Raw genomic sequence first — 17,361 nt, forward strand, 5'->3', positions numbered from 1 at the left:
TTAGGCCTTTTGGTTTTTCAGTTATTGTGTAAAACTAGAGAAAAAACAGTCCCAGCTAATTTTTTAATAAAAATTAATTATCAATAAATATTTTACACAAATATCATGATAAATTAAAAAATATTTTTTTAAAACATTTTTTAGGTCTAAAGACTTTTCATACCTTAAATACATCATATCCTCTCCCTAAATTTTTTATGTACCAAAAAACTCAATCAAGTATGTCTTTATAAAGATTTGAAGCTTGAGATTTGGCATTAAAGAAAATTAACTTGCGTAATGAAATCAATGTAAAGGTGTATCATTAGAATTAATCAAATAAATTTAATCATGGTAGCTGTAAATGTTACATCTTAATGCGAAAATCAAAATAATAAAAACAAAAACAAATAATCATCAGTTATATTATTGTAAAATATAGTTTTGACACATAAGAAAATGTCATATAGTAATAACGTATTCATTATTTTTTTATCAATTTTCACCAAACTTTATTTATTTAATTTATAAAAATAAATAATTATATTAATTATAGTAAAGGTAAATTACACTATTCTTCTATGAGAAATAAGAATATTACACTAACCTTTCCTCTTATATAAAAAATTACACTCACCTCCTTTGACCGATTCCAATATATGACATTTTACTTTTGTTTTATCTTTAAAATTTCCATTAAAGTTATGTTGGCTTCCCTTAAAAAAATTATTACTAAAACATTTTTTACATTATCATCTCCTCACATATGCAAATATGCACTCAAACATTTTTTAAACACATATATTTTAAAATATGTACAATCGAATTAAATATTTAAATTGATTTTTGTGAACTATATTTTTAAATAATAATAATTTTTTAACTATCATAAATATATATGTCCTATTTTTTTACCTTTAATCATTATTTTAAACACACACACATACATAATAATACATGTACAAGTGAATTCAATATTTAAAATAATTTTTATGAACTATATTTTTTTTAAAAATGTTATGATGACGATCTTGCAGCATCAAACAGTTTGTTGAGGTCACCCATCAAGACAATGAAGAAAGCTGTTAAGGAATGCGTGAGAGAGCTTTAACTGAGAGTTGATGGGAGAGAGTTATTCTGCAAGAGCATTGGACGGGTACAAAAAGTAAGTGGCACAGTCATGGTGGGAGGCACTGAGAGTTCAAACCTATGATTCAAAGTGAGGCACTAAAAGGAACACTAGCATTCAGAATTAGGAAACTATAAATTATAGGGATACGGTGATCTTTTAATAAAACATTAAATTAAAAACCAAAATAAAATATAAATATTTATATAAGTTCTTCAGGGTTGAATTATAAAAAATAAAAAATCAAATTTGATTGCCCATCGACTGTTTGTTTTGAATATTTGTTTTTTTAATTTACAAAATGGATTTATTTGTTAGTCATAAAATTTTTATTGGTTATATATAAGGGTGAGGTAACGGCTTTGCCCACCTAAGAATTTCTCCTTTTTATTGGTTAGTTTTTTGTGCGCCAAAAACGAAAACATCAAATTCAAACCAAATTTTCAATTTATACGAATACTTTTCATTGCATTATCTGATTTTATTTTATTTGATTTCTATCAAATTCAATTTCTTAGGACCAATCTTAATTTTGTCAACATTATTCTCAATATTGTATTAAATTTATCGTTGACCCAGGAAAAAAAGATTAAATATTTTTAATTTATTAATTTGATTTTAAACATTTAATTCATACAAATATTTTTTGAATTTATTTTTATTTCTTACTAAATTTCTAGTGACATGTGCACACCGTGTCTAAGACTTTATTCAAATGCAAACACTTAAATATTGTGAAAAATCAAATTAATAAATTAAAAATATTTAATCTTTTTTTCCTGGGTCAACGATAAAAAAAGATAATATACATAATTTTTTTAAATGATCATATAACTACTAATTTTAATTTTAACTAACCATATGATTATATGAAAAAGATTTACATAAAATGAAAAAATATTCTCATAATATATATCCCCAATAGATGTGCACATGCAAACTAATAATAATCATTAATTCATAAAACAATTACCACTCTGAAAAATAAAACTAATTATGAAAATATTAAAATTTTAACCATTAATTTCCTAATCATCAATTATCATCCCACAGTTTATCACCTTTGAAAGTCTAATTAAAATGATAATTTCTTTATTAGAAAGTATACGAGAGATGTAACAATTGCTAGCAACAACGCTACAAAAACTATCATTCATACCATTACAAGAGTAATAGCAGTTTTTTTTAATGAAAACTCAAATAAAAAAAATAAAAAATGCAAGCAGGCCGGATGGCTTGTCCACATTACAATGGATATCGTATACCTCAAAACCAACCATGTCTAAGCTTGAAAGGCATAGTAAGTTACTTGTAATGCTGAGACACTTCCCAAACCAGCTTATCCATGAAATGACATTTCTTGTCAAATCCCCAACCTGGGTTGCTCTGCATCATATTTCATACCAAACATAAATAATGTGCAGAATATTCCTTCCACATAGTTTTCTAACCAGCATTTCTCATATTTTATTGAAATAAAAAGGCAATTATAACACAGAAGAATCCAATTGAAATGCTATATATTGTTTATGCAAACATCACAACCACAAGAATATAATTTGAAGTTTGTTTGGCATTACATGTTAACAGAATGAATTATATATCATCTACTACAATAAAGCATCAAAAAACAAAGCAACAGCTTCTTTAACCATCCGAATTACATTATAGTTCACGTTTCACGACATAATTGAAGATATAACCAGCTAAGCTGTAACCATAACCAACCATTAAAAAATTCATTTACCGCCATTAAATCCGACCATTAAGTTAAATTCTAGTACTTTCTTCTGCTGAACTTTTTTTGTGTGGTTGAGACTTTTCAAGTTAGTAAACTGTTGATTTCTACAAAAGAAATGACTGCAGCTGTGACACACCAAAGAAAACTAAGCAACACCAATATCATAAAAATAATAAACACTTGTGACATCAAAGTACCAACATACCATTTTATGTATGATGCACAATGAAAGTAAAAATAACAAAACTAGATGAAATTTTAGAACACTGGTCTCCCTACAAAGAATTAGCCCAAGGAATTCTCAAATAATTCATAGAACAAGCTCCAAACTTTTCAGTAATAATCAATCTCTTATGCAAAGAAAATTGATAGCAGAGTTATATGCTTGTGATCTCATATGAAGAATCTGCTGTCAAAAGTGGACAAGACATATTTATCCAACTTCATGAAAGGATAAAAGAGACAAAGGAGGATTATAAATCAATCTCAGTATAAGGAAATTCATGAAAGTCTCAGGAAAACAGATATCCTCAACACATCAAGATTTGGACATTAAAAATACACTCCTATCCTGATTTAGATTAGTGCAATCCCAGCCACATTTGTGACTACGTCCAAAATCAATTGATTGCCAAAACAGTGCAAACTTTATATAATCTTGAAATAGCAAGTCTTCGAACCACTTCTTTAATGTGCAAAGCCACAAATTCACGTTAATAACAGGAACTAATGTTTGGGAGCCTCCTGGATTTCTAGTCATACAGTAAATAATTATCTCATTCTACCAAAGTCAACTCTAATAGCTAACAATCTTCATTATTTTTTTGCAATATTTTTTAATAGATTTAAACAAATATTAATTATGTTTTTGGCTGAGAATTGATTTTCCTATCTATGCCTTATCAATAACAACCGCTCAGCCGGCACAACATCAAAAACATATTTTATGTCTCAATACATTTGGGATTTATTTTATCAACTAGTCAACTAGATTTGGGATTCCTAGAAAGAACAGCAAATATTTTTTGGATTTCTATTGAATATGCAACTCTTGAGAAATAGATCCTTTACTAATATCATCAAATTATGAGAAAACTATACCGAGGAAGGGGGTTCATTTAACACTGAACTGCATGAGCAAGCAATAGAACATCATTGGCAGAGATACTTATAATAAGATTATCAACATAAGAGGGAAACAACTGCCCAAGTAAAAGACATTTTATGCCCAACACAATATCAATATTTACAGTTCCAAACCTGAAGAGAAATAACAGAACGATTAGTAAATTGTTTTACTGAAGATGGTGCACTTTCAGGAAGAATTTTAGCAACTCTGTCTAATTCTTCTTGTTGCTTCTTTGCAGTTACCCTATCTGGTCCACTGTAGTGATCAACAATCTTTTTCAACAATGGAACTCGCACCATTCACCATTGTCTCTTCCATTATTTTCTAGTAGGTTATAAAGTTAAAAAAATATTAGAGAAAGCATATCCCAACACAAGGACACATTGATAAAGTAGAGAACAACATGAAAACAAAAGCCTTTACCCACTAGGACCCATAAAATAGACAACAATTTCAAAACAAATATAGTGAGTAATACAACACTTGCCTAAATGTACTTGTTACACAGGTTTGATACAACAAAGATATTGGCAATCAATCCATAAGATTATTGGCAAAGATAGTGATGAAGAAAAGGAAACATTAGTAACGAAACTCATGCCCAAAAACCTTTGCAATTTAATGTTAGGGTAACAATACTAAGTCATGGATAAGCTTAGCAACAAAAATATACCTCCCACTCTTCCTGACTTTGAATCCCCTCATATGACATCAAGAATGGTTTTGCCTTCTCAAGTGCATCCCGTAGTGGAATTGGTTCCTTCTCATCAATATCTGGATTATCAAACTCCACCAAATATTCTGGCTCAAATTCAATCTGCAGTAATCAATAGAGACAGCAAAACTACGAATTAAACATTAAAATGGATGCTACACAGAAAATAGAAGTTTGGCTTAAAAAATTTCCCCAAGAGAAATGTTGTCTTTAGATATTCAAAATTGGAAATAAATAAAGATCTCTGCAGCTAACTACTTACTGCATAATTGATGTCTAGTGCATCCAAAAACTCATCCTCCAATGCCAATGGTAAAATTCTACTAGTCATCTCCTCAAATCCTTCAGTCAACTGATTCATTATCTCAGGCCCAATCTTTCTGGCTAATTTTTCACCATCTGCATCTTCTCCTTTATATAGCCCTGTAGCAAAATCATCTGTATCCATAACCTTTTCATCCACATCCTTCTCTCTGACCTTCCCCTTCCCCTTCTCTGAACCTCTTCCTCTGCCCCTGCCTCGATCAAACCCACCTCTCCCTCTATTTTCTCTTTCTCTTCCAGTATCACTTCCATCATCCTTACCATTAAAAAGTACTATGGCCATGACCAGAACCAAGAGGAATGGGTGGCTCTGTTGTGTCAGATTTGGACTCACTGGAATTAGGCTTAACTGGAGCTCTTTCATTGATATTGAACAGCCCTGAACCAGGGAGAGAGCCTCCACGACCATGACCACGTCCGCCACCACCAAAACCAGAAGATATAGAGAATGGAACTAGCATTTTTCTAGTGGCATTGGAAAAATCGGGGTTTGGGATCTTTCTTCCAATGGTTCCTCTCATTGACAGGGTGAAACAAATGATTTATTGGAAAGGTCAAAGAGGTTTCAGCAAAATGAACCTGTTAGAAAAGAAATATACATTACAAAGTTTATATGAACTGTTGGAATGACCAATAAAATACATTAAACAATTACATAAAAAATTATATTTCAGAACTCACCTGCATTGCATATTTATTTTTCTTGTGTTATTTATATACACTGATTTTAAGTTAACAACTAGTGGATCAGTTCATGATTAAATAACTTTATTCAGCTCATTGCTAATTTAAAACAAAATCAATAGTAATTTTTTATCTGGCTATCCCATCTATATTATCAATGATAATAACTAAGCATAATTTTTTTCCATAGGTTTCCAATGTTAAACATAAATCACAACCATATTCTACTTTAATAGCAATATGCATTACACTAAAGAGCAAAACACGACTTGGATGAAAATGTACCCGGCATCCAGCCCCAATATCATACACAAATCTTATTATTCACTCTCTTTTTTGGGGGAGACAAGAGGGCTGAGCCCCAACAAGAAAAGAAAAATTCAGAAGTTACAGTTGTAATAAAGAATACACCAGATAAATCACTAAACAAAAGCATGCTCCATTGGATAGGTGAACTCGGAATATGAAGACAAAATGACAACAAATACACATAGGTAACCAAGAAATCAGCCATTTTATATGCATGAGAAAGCCAAATGTCCCAAAGTAAGGGTGGGCATGCTTTGGTTTTTTCAAAAATCCAAACCAGACCATAAAACCGGTTGGGATTAAAAATTAAACCATTTTTTTTTATGAAAAACAGTTTTTAGCACAAACTGGTTTAAAACCAGTTTCTAAACCAGCTTTAGGTTCAAAACTGTTTTGATTTTGAAGCGGCTTTTGAACCACAAATCAATTCTGAAACTGGTTTCAAAACTGATTTTAAATCCCAAACCCGTTTTTTCTCATAAAACATGTTTAAAAAATGTTTTTATAGATTTTTTAAGAAAAAGATATAACTGCCTCAATAAAATTTTACAGATTCTTACATAATTTTCCAGAAATTGTGAGTTCACTGTAAGATCAAAACATGGATATGTACCCAAAAATAGTCAGACATAGATATATATATAGATGCTGCTTAAGCATAATCACCATACACCAATTAATTGACTGCATGAATATTTAGGCTTTTCAGTTAATTTTAAACCAGTTGATTGAATATATAGCCTTCTGATATAAAGGATATATGTTGAACGGAGCCTGCTGCTCACTGCTTGGAGAATATACAAGTAGAGAACATGCAGAGGAGATCACTAGCAAGAAATTAAGAAACAGTGAGGGAGAATTCTTGCAGGACAAGGTAATAGTATCTCCATATGAAGCAATGAACATCAGAGAAATTGGAGCACTTAGTATCCTTCAAATTCTCCACAGGTTTCCTCAAGACGGGGAAGACATATTTTAAGAAGCCAGAGACAATATATTACAGTCTTTTCAACCATTAAACAAATGCAAGTAACTTTTATACTAACAGATTTTCTTTTCCATTTTTTCTCTTTAGTCAGTATCCAAATGCATAATGAATGACACCAAAGCTAGAAACTCTTCTTTTAAATCAACCCTATGAGAAGAATCTATAGTGGCATTGCAGCCACAAATACTAGAAATGTCTCATTAAACAAACACAAATACAGTGAGAAGAATAAAATAAAGTTAACCTCTAAGCAAAGCCAAGGAAGAACAAATCAATAACAAGCACTAAAAGAATGGGATAAATTTGGATAAGTGACTACCATTTATAAGTTCCATTTATGAATATGCATAAGCTGCTAAGGCATTTTAGAATTCCTATGAAGCATTTTAATCTTTTTCCATTACTTGCCCTTATTAATTATTTTAAGTATTTGTGCTTTTTATTGATAGGGGTGCATAATACTCTTGGACATTAATATTTTCCAATTAGTGACTGAATTAGATGCAATATCTATCTCTGTTGTTCCCCTGATATTTTAACTTCCTTACCAAATTATCACAAAATAAGGATGACTTGACAAGAAGCTAAGATCATGAGCCCCAGGTCCAAGCTTTTTTCTTTTCTAAAATATGATTTCCTATCCTATCCCATAAAAAATATGTTGAGATTATTTTTATTTATAATTTACCTCAATTTGATTTTACTCTACTTAAAATTTAAAAGTTTGATCTTTTGTTTATAATTTCATTCAGTTTAAGTTTCGGTCCCTCTGCCACCAGCAATTTTACACATATGTACTGTAGAACAGATAAACACCAAAACTAATGTTTAATGGACCCAAATCTAAATGGAAAAAAACTATAAATATCCAAAGCTGAACTTCTAAATTAAAGAGCCAAAAATACAGATCAAGGTAAACCATAGAAAAAAAAATATATTTAATCCAAAGGCAAAACATAATAAATTAATAATGAAACACAAGGAATGCGCTTAGAATATGTGAATCAGCAGAGAACCATGAGTACTAAAAAACTTCGTACCCCATTGCCCAGAGGCTCTTCGCTATGCGAAGGTATGGGGGAGGGATATTGTACGCAGTCTTACCCTTGCATATGCAAAGAGGCTGTTTCCGGATTCGAACCCATGACCAACAAGTCACCTAAAGGTCAAATTTTACGACTGACTAATAACTACAGGGACGTGAACATAAAATCAAAGCAACAGAAATCTGATATTCTAGTTCTGTTTATAGCTTCGGACAATTAAAATTGTATTTATCAGCCATAATATAAATTAGTTGCATACAGAAGTTATCACCCATCAGCCATGTATGATTGTTAAAGTTGAGGTTTTCTGCATGTTAGAAATCTCTATTCAAGTTCAATAATAATATAAAAAAAAAAAAACATCTATTGAATTGAACTTCCAATACAATAGAAGATTATAGAAATGTTCGGTTCAGAGAAAATAAAATAAGAATAGAAGATTATAGAAATCAAAGGGGTCCAATGAATTATTGTGATATGAGTTATAACTAAAAGGAAAACGCATTAGGAAATTGAAAAGGAAAAAAATAATTAAAAGAAATCCGAATATCAAAACCAGCAATTGGGTATAATTACCAAAGGCAAAACATACATGCAGGCATTTTATCAAACAGTATACCTACAAATGAAAATCTTCGCATAGTGAACGAAGCAGAGTTAGTGATTTAACTGAATGAATAAGAGACGGTGCAGTCAATGATATGAAAAGATAACTGAGAATGTTACTGATTTTGAAAGAAAAAGCAAAAAAAGAGGGAAAACCGTGAAACGTACCAAAGAGAAAAGCTCACGACGGTGCCTCCGGTGAGAATATACGTACACGAAGCAAGCAAACGGTTCACACCATCTTTACATAACACGAGTTCCCAATTTCCACATCAGAGATCACACAGGCTCCAAAATACTCTCAGAAATGAAAAGAGAAGAAGAAACTAAGGTTGTGTTTTTGGTCCAGCCAAAAAAAAGGCCACAACTGAAAGCCCAAAATCAGTGCTTAGCAAAGCCCAAAATAAAGTTAGGTTTATTTACTATTTTTTTTAAGTTCAATTTAGTAATCTTATTTTTTAAATATTCAATTTCATCCTTTAATTTATTTATTATGTTCAATCTAATCATTTTATTTTTAAAAGATTCACTTAGATTTTAAATTTTTAAAATAACGTCAATTAGGTCCCATTTTTTAACGTGAGCTTCGAACATTTTGAAAAAAAGTGGAATAAAATAAAATTGAATTATTTTAGAAAATAAAAGACATTGAAAATTTAAAAAGCAAAGAGAATAAATTCAACCTAACAAAAAAATTAAGGATTAAATTAAATCTTTTTAAAAATTAAAAATTCAATTAAACTTCAATAATAAATTAGATGACCAAAATACTAATTAAACCTAAACCTATAAGTTATACTAAAACGAAAAAGAGAGAGATATTAGGTTTAAGACTTATAATTAAAATGTATAACTTGTTTTTGGTTGATCAATAAATATATAACTTAATCCAACCAATATTCAATATACTAATTTAAGTCTTGTAACTTGTTTTCGGTTCTTCAGCTTTGCCCTCTAGATTTACAGAACTTGGTTGGTGCTGATCCAAAAGGGACTGTTTTTACTAGAGATTCTTACGGGTTATTTGGTTTAAAAAATGGTGAAGGAAATGGTTGGATTTCTGTTTTCATGTGTAATAAAAATATTTTTTCAAACAAATCAAAAATTGAAAACAATAAAATCTCTCAATTGAGATCAAGAACCTCATTTTAGTAAAATAAAAACACAATGACAAGAAATATAATTTTAAGCAAATCTAAAAATAGTTTTTTTTTAAAACGCATTTTCAATATTTTTATTTATTGAAAACAGAAAATAAGAAGTCAAATCAAACATATTTTCATAATTTTAATTTTTTTTAAATAAAAATAGTTTTCAAAAAATAAAAACAAAAAATAAAAATACAAATCATGTCCTTAGCTTTTGGGTTCTGTAGTTTTTGTATTCTTTTCCCTCTAATAAAAAAAACTCTACGTGCAGAGATGTTCAACTTGGTTATGGGCTTTGATTTTGTTCTACCCATTTATTATTTGCCTTCCGCCTTTTTTTCGGCTACATATTTGCCTTTGGACTTTGAAATGCTATAATCTTTTGACCATATATAAATGTTTTATTTGGGGGATTTTTTATTTTATGTCTTAAGATTCAAATTAGAAAATTTGAACGATATTTTACTTTATTTTGATATTAATGCCGCAATATTTGTTGGTAAAATGATATATTTATCCATTAGGTATCAATGTTAAGTGATATTGGGTTGTTGTACAAAATTATAAAAATGTCGAATATTACCAGGTATTTTTTTTTTTACTCTTTTATGACATTAGTATAGTACTATTTGAGTATTTCTCAAAGTTCTTATAATCAGTAGTGTCATAGAGATATGGATTAAGAAATTAAAAAAAAATATATTTATTATATAAATTATAGGAAAGCATAAAAAAAATCATAAATAACATAATTTTTTGTTTTTCGATAAAAAATATTTTTACTTTAAATTTTTTAATTAATAACTTTAGATACTGGTTAAATTTTTTTTCTCCTAATACTCAATGGCAGCAGCATCATTGAAACGGATCCTAAAGTGTATTGCTTAGCTTAATCCTTATTTCCACCAATATCAGGCATCGAATGAATGCATGTCTAAGTCTAACAATCATGAAGACAAGGGGAGATTGCACCAAAGCCTAGGTTGGAACACCAATACCTTCGTCTCTCCATTGAATGGTTGTTGAATTTTGCTGCTTTTGATTTGATTTTTCTCTTTGTAATCCTAACTAACTAATAGTCCAATTCCTATATTCAATCTTCAATCTCTTTGAACCTAATCCTGTATTCAGTCCTTTTATAACGTGATTATTAATATGGAAGTATTTTTGTCTATTGTTAATGCATTTATGATTAACTATCACCAAACGCAATATTTGAAAAGACCAATTTATTCATTTGAATTCAATCAACCACCGAAAGACGTGCTGCCATAATTAAGATGTTTATTTGACTCATTGTTTGTCAAAACAAAAAAATAGAACCTACTAATGTTTGAGTTTAACATTCCATTCCCTATATAATATACAGTCAATAAAAAATTGGGTTTCATTCCATTTTTTAATTGGGTTAAATTGTTTTAATTCTGAGGTTAAAAAAAAATCAAAGTGATCAAAATTAATCGGGTGAAGTTAATTCACTTTTAATTTTTTTTAATTAATTTCAACTTCATCAAAATTGTGTTGCTTTGGGTCATTAAGTCAGACAAAGAGAATTATTATACCAACAAGAGTTGGGTATGACAGAAGGAGCTAATCCCTTATAATGTGACAAACTATATCACTGTTCGAATTTTAAAAAATATGTTCATGTTTAATGTTTAGTTGTTTCCTAGATATATGATTGTCTAGGAAGAAAAACACGTGTGAAAACAAAATTATTGTATTTTAAAGTTTTTATTGTCAAATGTTATTTATTATATGAATTTTAAACATAGTATTACTAAAAACGGACATTTTTATTGTCCAACAACTTTTTTTGGATTGACAACAACTTTAGACTATAATTAAATCAATTATAAGTAAACCTATGTATAAGGGCAAGCTCGTCCATTTGAGTCCACATTCGGATCTCCCGCAAAATAAAAAGGACTTCATTTAAGGCAGCCTATATTTGCACTGCATAACCCACGAGCTGAAAGGGTCGGTCTGTCAAAACTTGGTGTGAGGGACTAAAATATAAGCAAATTTTAGCTAACTTCACCATATTCAATAATGCCATCCCTAAGATATCCTTAATTAAATTAGAGTTTTGTTTTCATTGGCTTAATTTTTTGCCCTATTTAATTAAATGTAAAGGATACTTTTGGGGAAACAATTAAACAAGAATACTAAAATTAAATGATGTTAACTTATTTTTCTTAATTAATGTGAATCATTTTGTATATTTTAGCCTGAATTCCAGAGGGGTCCTAGATAAGGAAGTTAAAATAATTATAAAATGGACAAAATAAATGGAATATTTAATAGTGAAGTCTCAAATATGAAAATTTAAAAGTTTTTTAAAAAATATAAAAAAAAGTTTATTAGGATAATCAAGTTGATTTAAATTAAAACTCTGGTTGACAATAAAGATATGATAGGATGATATATGATATAAGAGCATGATTAGACACATGATAAAAGAAGAGTAAGTTAAACCTTAGTCCTATCCAATGCTCAATACATATCGTGATAAGAACTAGATAATGATAAGTGATACTGACAATAATAATAAAAATGATAGTGGTGGTGAAAATGATGGTGGTTGTGGTGATAGTTGTATTAATGGTGATAACGAGATGGTGATGATAGTGATAGTGGTAACAATGATAATGGTGACAATAACAACGATGGGAGTGATGACAACAACAACAATGATGATTGTTGTGGTGATGATGATGATGAAGATAAGACAATGACGATGGTAGGAATGGTACCAGTATTGTGGTGACCATGATTGTGTTTGTTACGATGTTAATGACAACAATGATGACAATGACAATGGTGATGATGGTTGTAGTGATGACAGTGACAATAATAATAGCGATAATAATGTTAATAGGGTTGGAAGTGACTAGAGAGGGAGAAAGAACAACTATCTTAGCTTATTTTATAACTCACTTCCTCTCAAGATAAGAAATGCATCAAGAGAACATTATAAGCAAATTATATCTTATTTATACACCAAACAATTGATTACAAGATAAGATAACTATTTTATCCTCACCATATCTTGTCCTCACCATGAAATGATCCCAAAAGTAAATAATTCATGTATTGATAAAGGGAAGACTTTTTACACTATATTTAAAAAAAAACATCATGATAATTTTATTGATTTTTATAATAATTATTTTAAAAATTATAATTATAATAATAATTTATAATTATATGATAATATAATTTTTTACAACTATTACGACATAATAAAATTAAACTCTTAAATTAGTTTAAAAAAACAAACTCTTAAATTAAAGAACCAAATTGGTTGCAATAGATTTAACTTGAGTTTGAAATAAAATGAATCAAAACACCACGAGATTTCCAACACATAATGTCCCAAAAGTCATGTAATGAAATTTGAATACCGAAAAGAGGTATCCTTGCTCCAAGTAACTTGCGAGAGGAGAGAAGAGAGGGGGAAAATTCTTTATAATTTACAAAATAAAACTAATTATTCACTAAAATTACCCAGCCTGTAAATTTGATCAAGTCAAAAAATGACTTTCTTAGTCCAAATGTTTTACTGTATCTTGTTAATATGTTCTCTCTAAATTTTCATGTTATTTTATTCACCTATTTTCTCTTCTTATAAGAGTTTATAGAAAAAAATACCCAAATAAATGAAAATTGCAGTGTTGAAAGGAATAAAATTAGTTTCTTCTAGTTTTGTTGTTATACTGCTGGCGAGAATAATGGGAGTGTGCCTGTGTGGGGCTAATTCTTACCCTTTATTTTTTTCCCTTCATTTCTTTTATCTCATTCTCTTGTCTCCTTCTCTCTTGTAAGTAAGTTGTGAGAATCATCAGGAGACGCCTTTTGTATTAAAAAAGGGAAAAATACAGTAAAAGTAATTTTGAAGAAATTAATATAAAAATAAAGTTCACGTGCTTTTCAATGATAAATGGAGATTAGGAACCAAACGTTCCAAACCAAACATTTGATAACAATTTTTTTGTTTGACTTTCTTTTAACACACAGTGGATCATGGTTATTTAAGAAGGTGGTAGAATAAAAGTGGAAGCTTGAAGCATGTGGAGAAATAGTTTGCCAAGTAAAAAAAGATATATGTGGAAGTTTAGAAAATAGGGAGAGCAGCCATATAGGCACAAAATATTACCATCCCAATTTTTAAAATCTGAATGAATTAACAAAACGAGTAAATGACAAGTTGAGTTGTTTCAGCTTTTTTATATTATAATTATAATTATTGTTTTTTAGTTGGATAAATTAAAAAACTCCGAAAATTTAAGTACCACGTGTTACGTATATACATTTAAAAATCATTTCACAAAAATTATGTGAATATTTATTTTAAATTCATAAAAGTCACTATGCAACCATAACCAATATGTTTTACTTGATAACTGATAATTAGCTTTTTAGATATTAATTTTCCTTTTTCCTTGTTTTCTCTTTGGTAAAATTCGATAGTTTCCGCACATACATAAGAATAAGATGCAAACATTCACTTCTGATTATTTATAACAAAAAAATGGGCAACATGGTCAACTTGTGTAATTAACCAATTCAGGTGACGAGAGATGATGTATAACTTGGTTTAGATACTTCATGAAAGATAAAATCGAGAACATCTATAAATAGTAAAATAGTATTTTTTAAATAACTTTTTTATATACAAAGACACATAACAACAATTATATTTATTATATATTTTTTTTAATTGCAAATAGCAAAACATGCTGCAACATCACTTACTATGAACATTACCATTACTATTACAAGCAGAATCAACGCTTGTGTTCCTATATATATATATATATATTATAAATTTGTCTTATTATACACTAATATGTATTAAATTATACACTTTCTTAAACTTTTTTTCTTCATTACATGACTAAAATACTAAAAAAAATTAAGTTTTTTTGAAAGACTTGATTGCAATGAAAGACTTCTTTATCATGCGTGCATATCTATTAATTTAGTTTAATTAGCTATGATTTTAAGTTTATCTACACATAATAATTTTTACTTTTTTTATCCATACTTATAAATATTTTTACTTTAACACAAACATCAAGAGAGTTAAATTACATTTTAAAAAAGTAGATAATTTGAAAATAATAAAATTCAGGAGATAAAATATCATTTATCTTTTTCTTAATGAAAATATAACTCGGATGTTCCTTTACTGCTTGCAAAAATTACTCATTTGAAGGATATTACGGTTGCTCTTGTTTTTCAGGTTTTTATAGATATTGTTATTGATTGATTAAACAACTCAAAAAACCTGAAAAAGGGGGGAAGGTGGATAAAAGAGAGTACATGGGATCATGGATTACTTAATAGAAAAAATAAAACCTTTTGTGTTTACATTATTTTTATTTTATTTTATCCTTTAACTAATTACATAGATTTGTTTATGAGGATAATTTTGGAAGGATAAAATAGTAAAAAAAAAAAAAGGACCAGAGGCAGATACTTGGAGAGGTATTTCCTTTATATAATGATATAAATTATTTAATGACATACGAATTGATATTATGTGCTTATAATTTTTTTTATTTTTTAAGACTAAAAATAAATAATAACAATGATAATAATAAAAATAAAGAATATGTAATATTGATTATGAATAAATTAATAAGGTGTTGTTTTTTATAATAACGTACCAAATAAAGAAAATTTATCATTAATTATTTTTATGCTTATTTTAAAATTAAATCACGAACTAAATTTATATTATAATTTAATATTCCTAAAATTTATTTTAAAATATTTAAAAAGAATAAATAATATTATAATAAATATAAAATAATAATAATAAATATTATTTTCTTAAACTTTGACTTACATATATCTCCACAATAATTAAAAATCCTATAATTTGGTAAGGTGTAGATAGGCTTGAAAGAAAGACAGGTACATACTTACGTCTTAAAAAGAGATGTTGACAAAAGATTATTTTGTCAGCAAACATGTATCTCTTTTTCTTAATGAGAAAAATGATTATTTTAGTAAATTTATTGATTTTAAAATAATTCAAATAATAATTCATAATTAAATAATAATATAAAACTGTTTTATATTATAAGTGTTTATTAAATTCCTTTTTTAATTAATTTCAAAATCACGCAAAGTGTTTAATTATACCTCACAAATAATGTCAAAATCAAAGGAGATTCTTTTGGGAAAATGTTATAAAATGTAGAATCAAAACTAATATTTTGATAAAAAGGCATAATACTTTACCGAAAGGTGACAAGTCCTCTAAAAAAAAGTTGACAAGTACTCTATCAATCCACATACATGCATTTATTTGATGCATTAATGTTTACAAATTTGTGCCTAATTTGTTACCCAGTCTCATTTAATTTTTCTTACAACAAGAACTTTTCTAATTTTTTTCACATGCCTACTTTAAGGTCATCCATTGAGCATTATCAATGGAGTGAATCCGAACGCAAATATAAAACCATTGAAATATTTGAAATAAAATCATAATTAATATGATTTTTTTATCGTTTAACAGTATGAAAAAAATATAAAATTACAGTATATGAGTTCAATTCAACTAAAAATCCTAAATCTTTACTTGACTTTCAATATTTTTTGAAAATACACTACTTTTAGTATAAGAACTGTTTAACTTTCAAAAAATTAGGCATCATAGTTTTTCATGTTTGACATAAGAGAATAAACATATTTTTTGGACATAGAAACTTCTAAAAATGTTTTATGAATTTGTCAATATTAATTTTATTTGGCTTAAATAAAATAGTCTATACCATTTTTCTTCTTCTTCTAATTGACTAGAACGAAACACATTTTATGAAAATGTTTTTATTTTCATAAAGGAAATTAAAAATTTCATGTGTCAATTAATTGTTCCGATGATAATTGACTAAAAAATATTATATAAAAGTCAAATAATAGTTAACCATATTTTTCTAATGAGTTTTGTTCTACTATTATAAAAAGTTTTTGACGGTCAATAAATCTGAAATTATTTTTTATAATTTTTAAGATAATAATTATATTAAAAGTTAATAAATTTATCATTATCATTACCTTAAAAAAACATAATAGTGCCAGATTGTGATTCATCATTTGATTGCATAAAAACTCTTTGTATGGGTAATTAATGAATTATTTATTTTCTTCTAACTTTTTTTAATGATATTCTCTATTCCTGATATGAAAGTTCTAAAAAAAAATATAATTGAAACTCTTATACTTAAGGAGCGACAAGGATTGAAGTTTTAACAAACTTATTATACAATTCATAATTTAATTTTGAAATCTTGTTTTTTACTCTATTTAATTTAGTTTAACAATTTATAAGGAGTATTGAAACTAAATTCTCATCTTATTATCATCAAAAAGAGAATTTATTTCACAAAATCATCTTACATTCTTAAAAATCATCCGGCAGATTATTGATTTTTTAATAGTGCGTCAAAAGTTCACTCACCATTATTGAAAAGGAAAATATTTAATAAAAAAAGAAAAATGCTAATTAGTGTGATAGGCTTATTTTTTAAGAAACTTAAAATATCA

At 28.0% G+C, this 17,361-nt stretch overlaps 1 protein-coding gene across 4 annotated transcripts; it reads right to left on the reverse strand.

Annotated features, from left to right (window-relative positions):
• Positions 1-2,180: 2,180 nt before the first annotated feature.
• LOC114386938 lies at positions 2,181-8,965 on the reverse strand. Of its 4 annotated transcripts, none has more exons than XR_003661204.1 (5): positions 8,819-8,965; positions 4,956-5,596; positions 4,652-4,795; positions 4,110-4,302; positions 2,181-2,494 (listed from the first exon to the last, which is right to left on the reverse strand). XR_003661204.1 is itself a non-coding variant. In XM_028347012.1 (4 exons), exons 2-4 carry the CDS (start codon positions 5,424-5,426, stop codon positions 4,243-4,245), a joined length of 675 nt encoding a protein of 224 aa, XP_028202813.1. In that variant the 5' UTR covers positions 5,427-5,596; positions 8,819-8,965; the 3' UTR covers positions 2,596-4,242. The 4 variants fall into 4 exon arrangements, 1 of the variants encoding a protein (XP_028202813.1); XR_003661203.1 differs by having other exon boundaries at positions 2,856-4,302; XR_003661205.1 differs by lacking the exon at positions 2,181-2,494 and adding an exon at positions 2,596-2,974.
• Between the last annotated feature and the right edge of the window lie 8,396 nt (positions 8,966-17,361).

Source organism: Glycine soja, chromosome 15, assembly GCF_004193775.1.
Source record: "Glycine soja cultivar W05 chromosome 15, ASM419377v2, whole genome shotgun sequence".
In the NCBI taxonomy this organism is placed as follows: Eukaryota; Viridiplantae; Streptophyta; class Magnoliopsida; order Fabales; family Fabaceae; genus Glycine; species Glycine soja.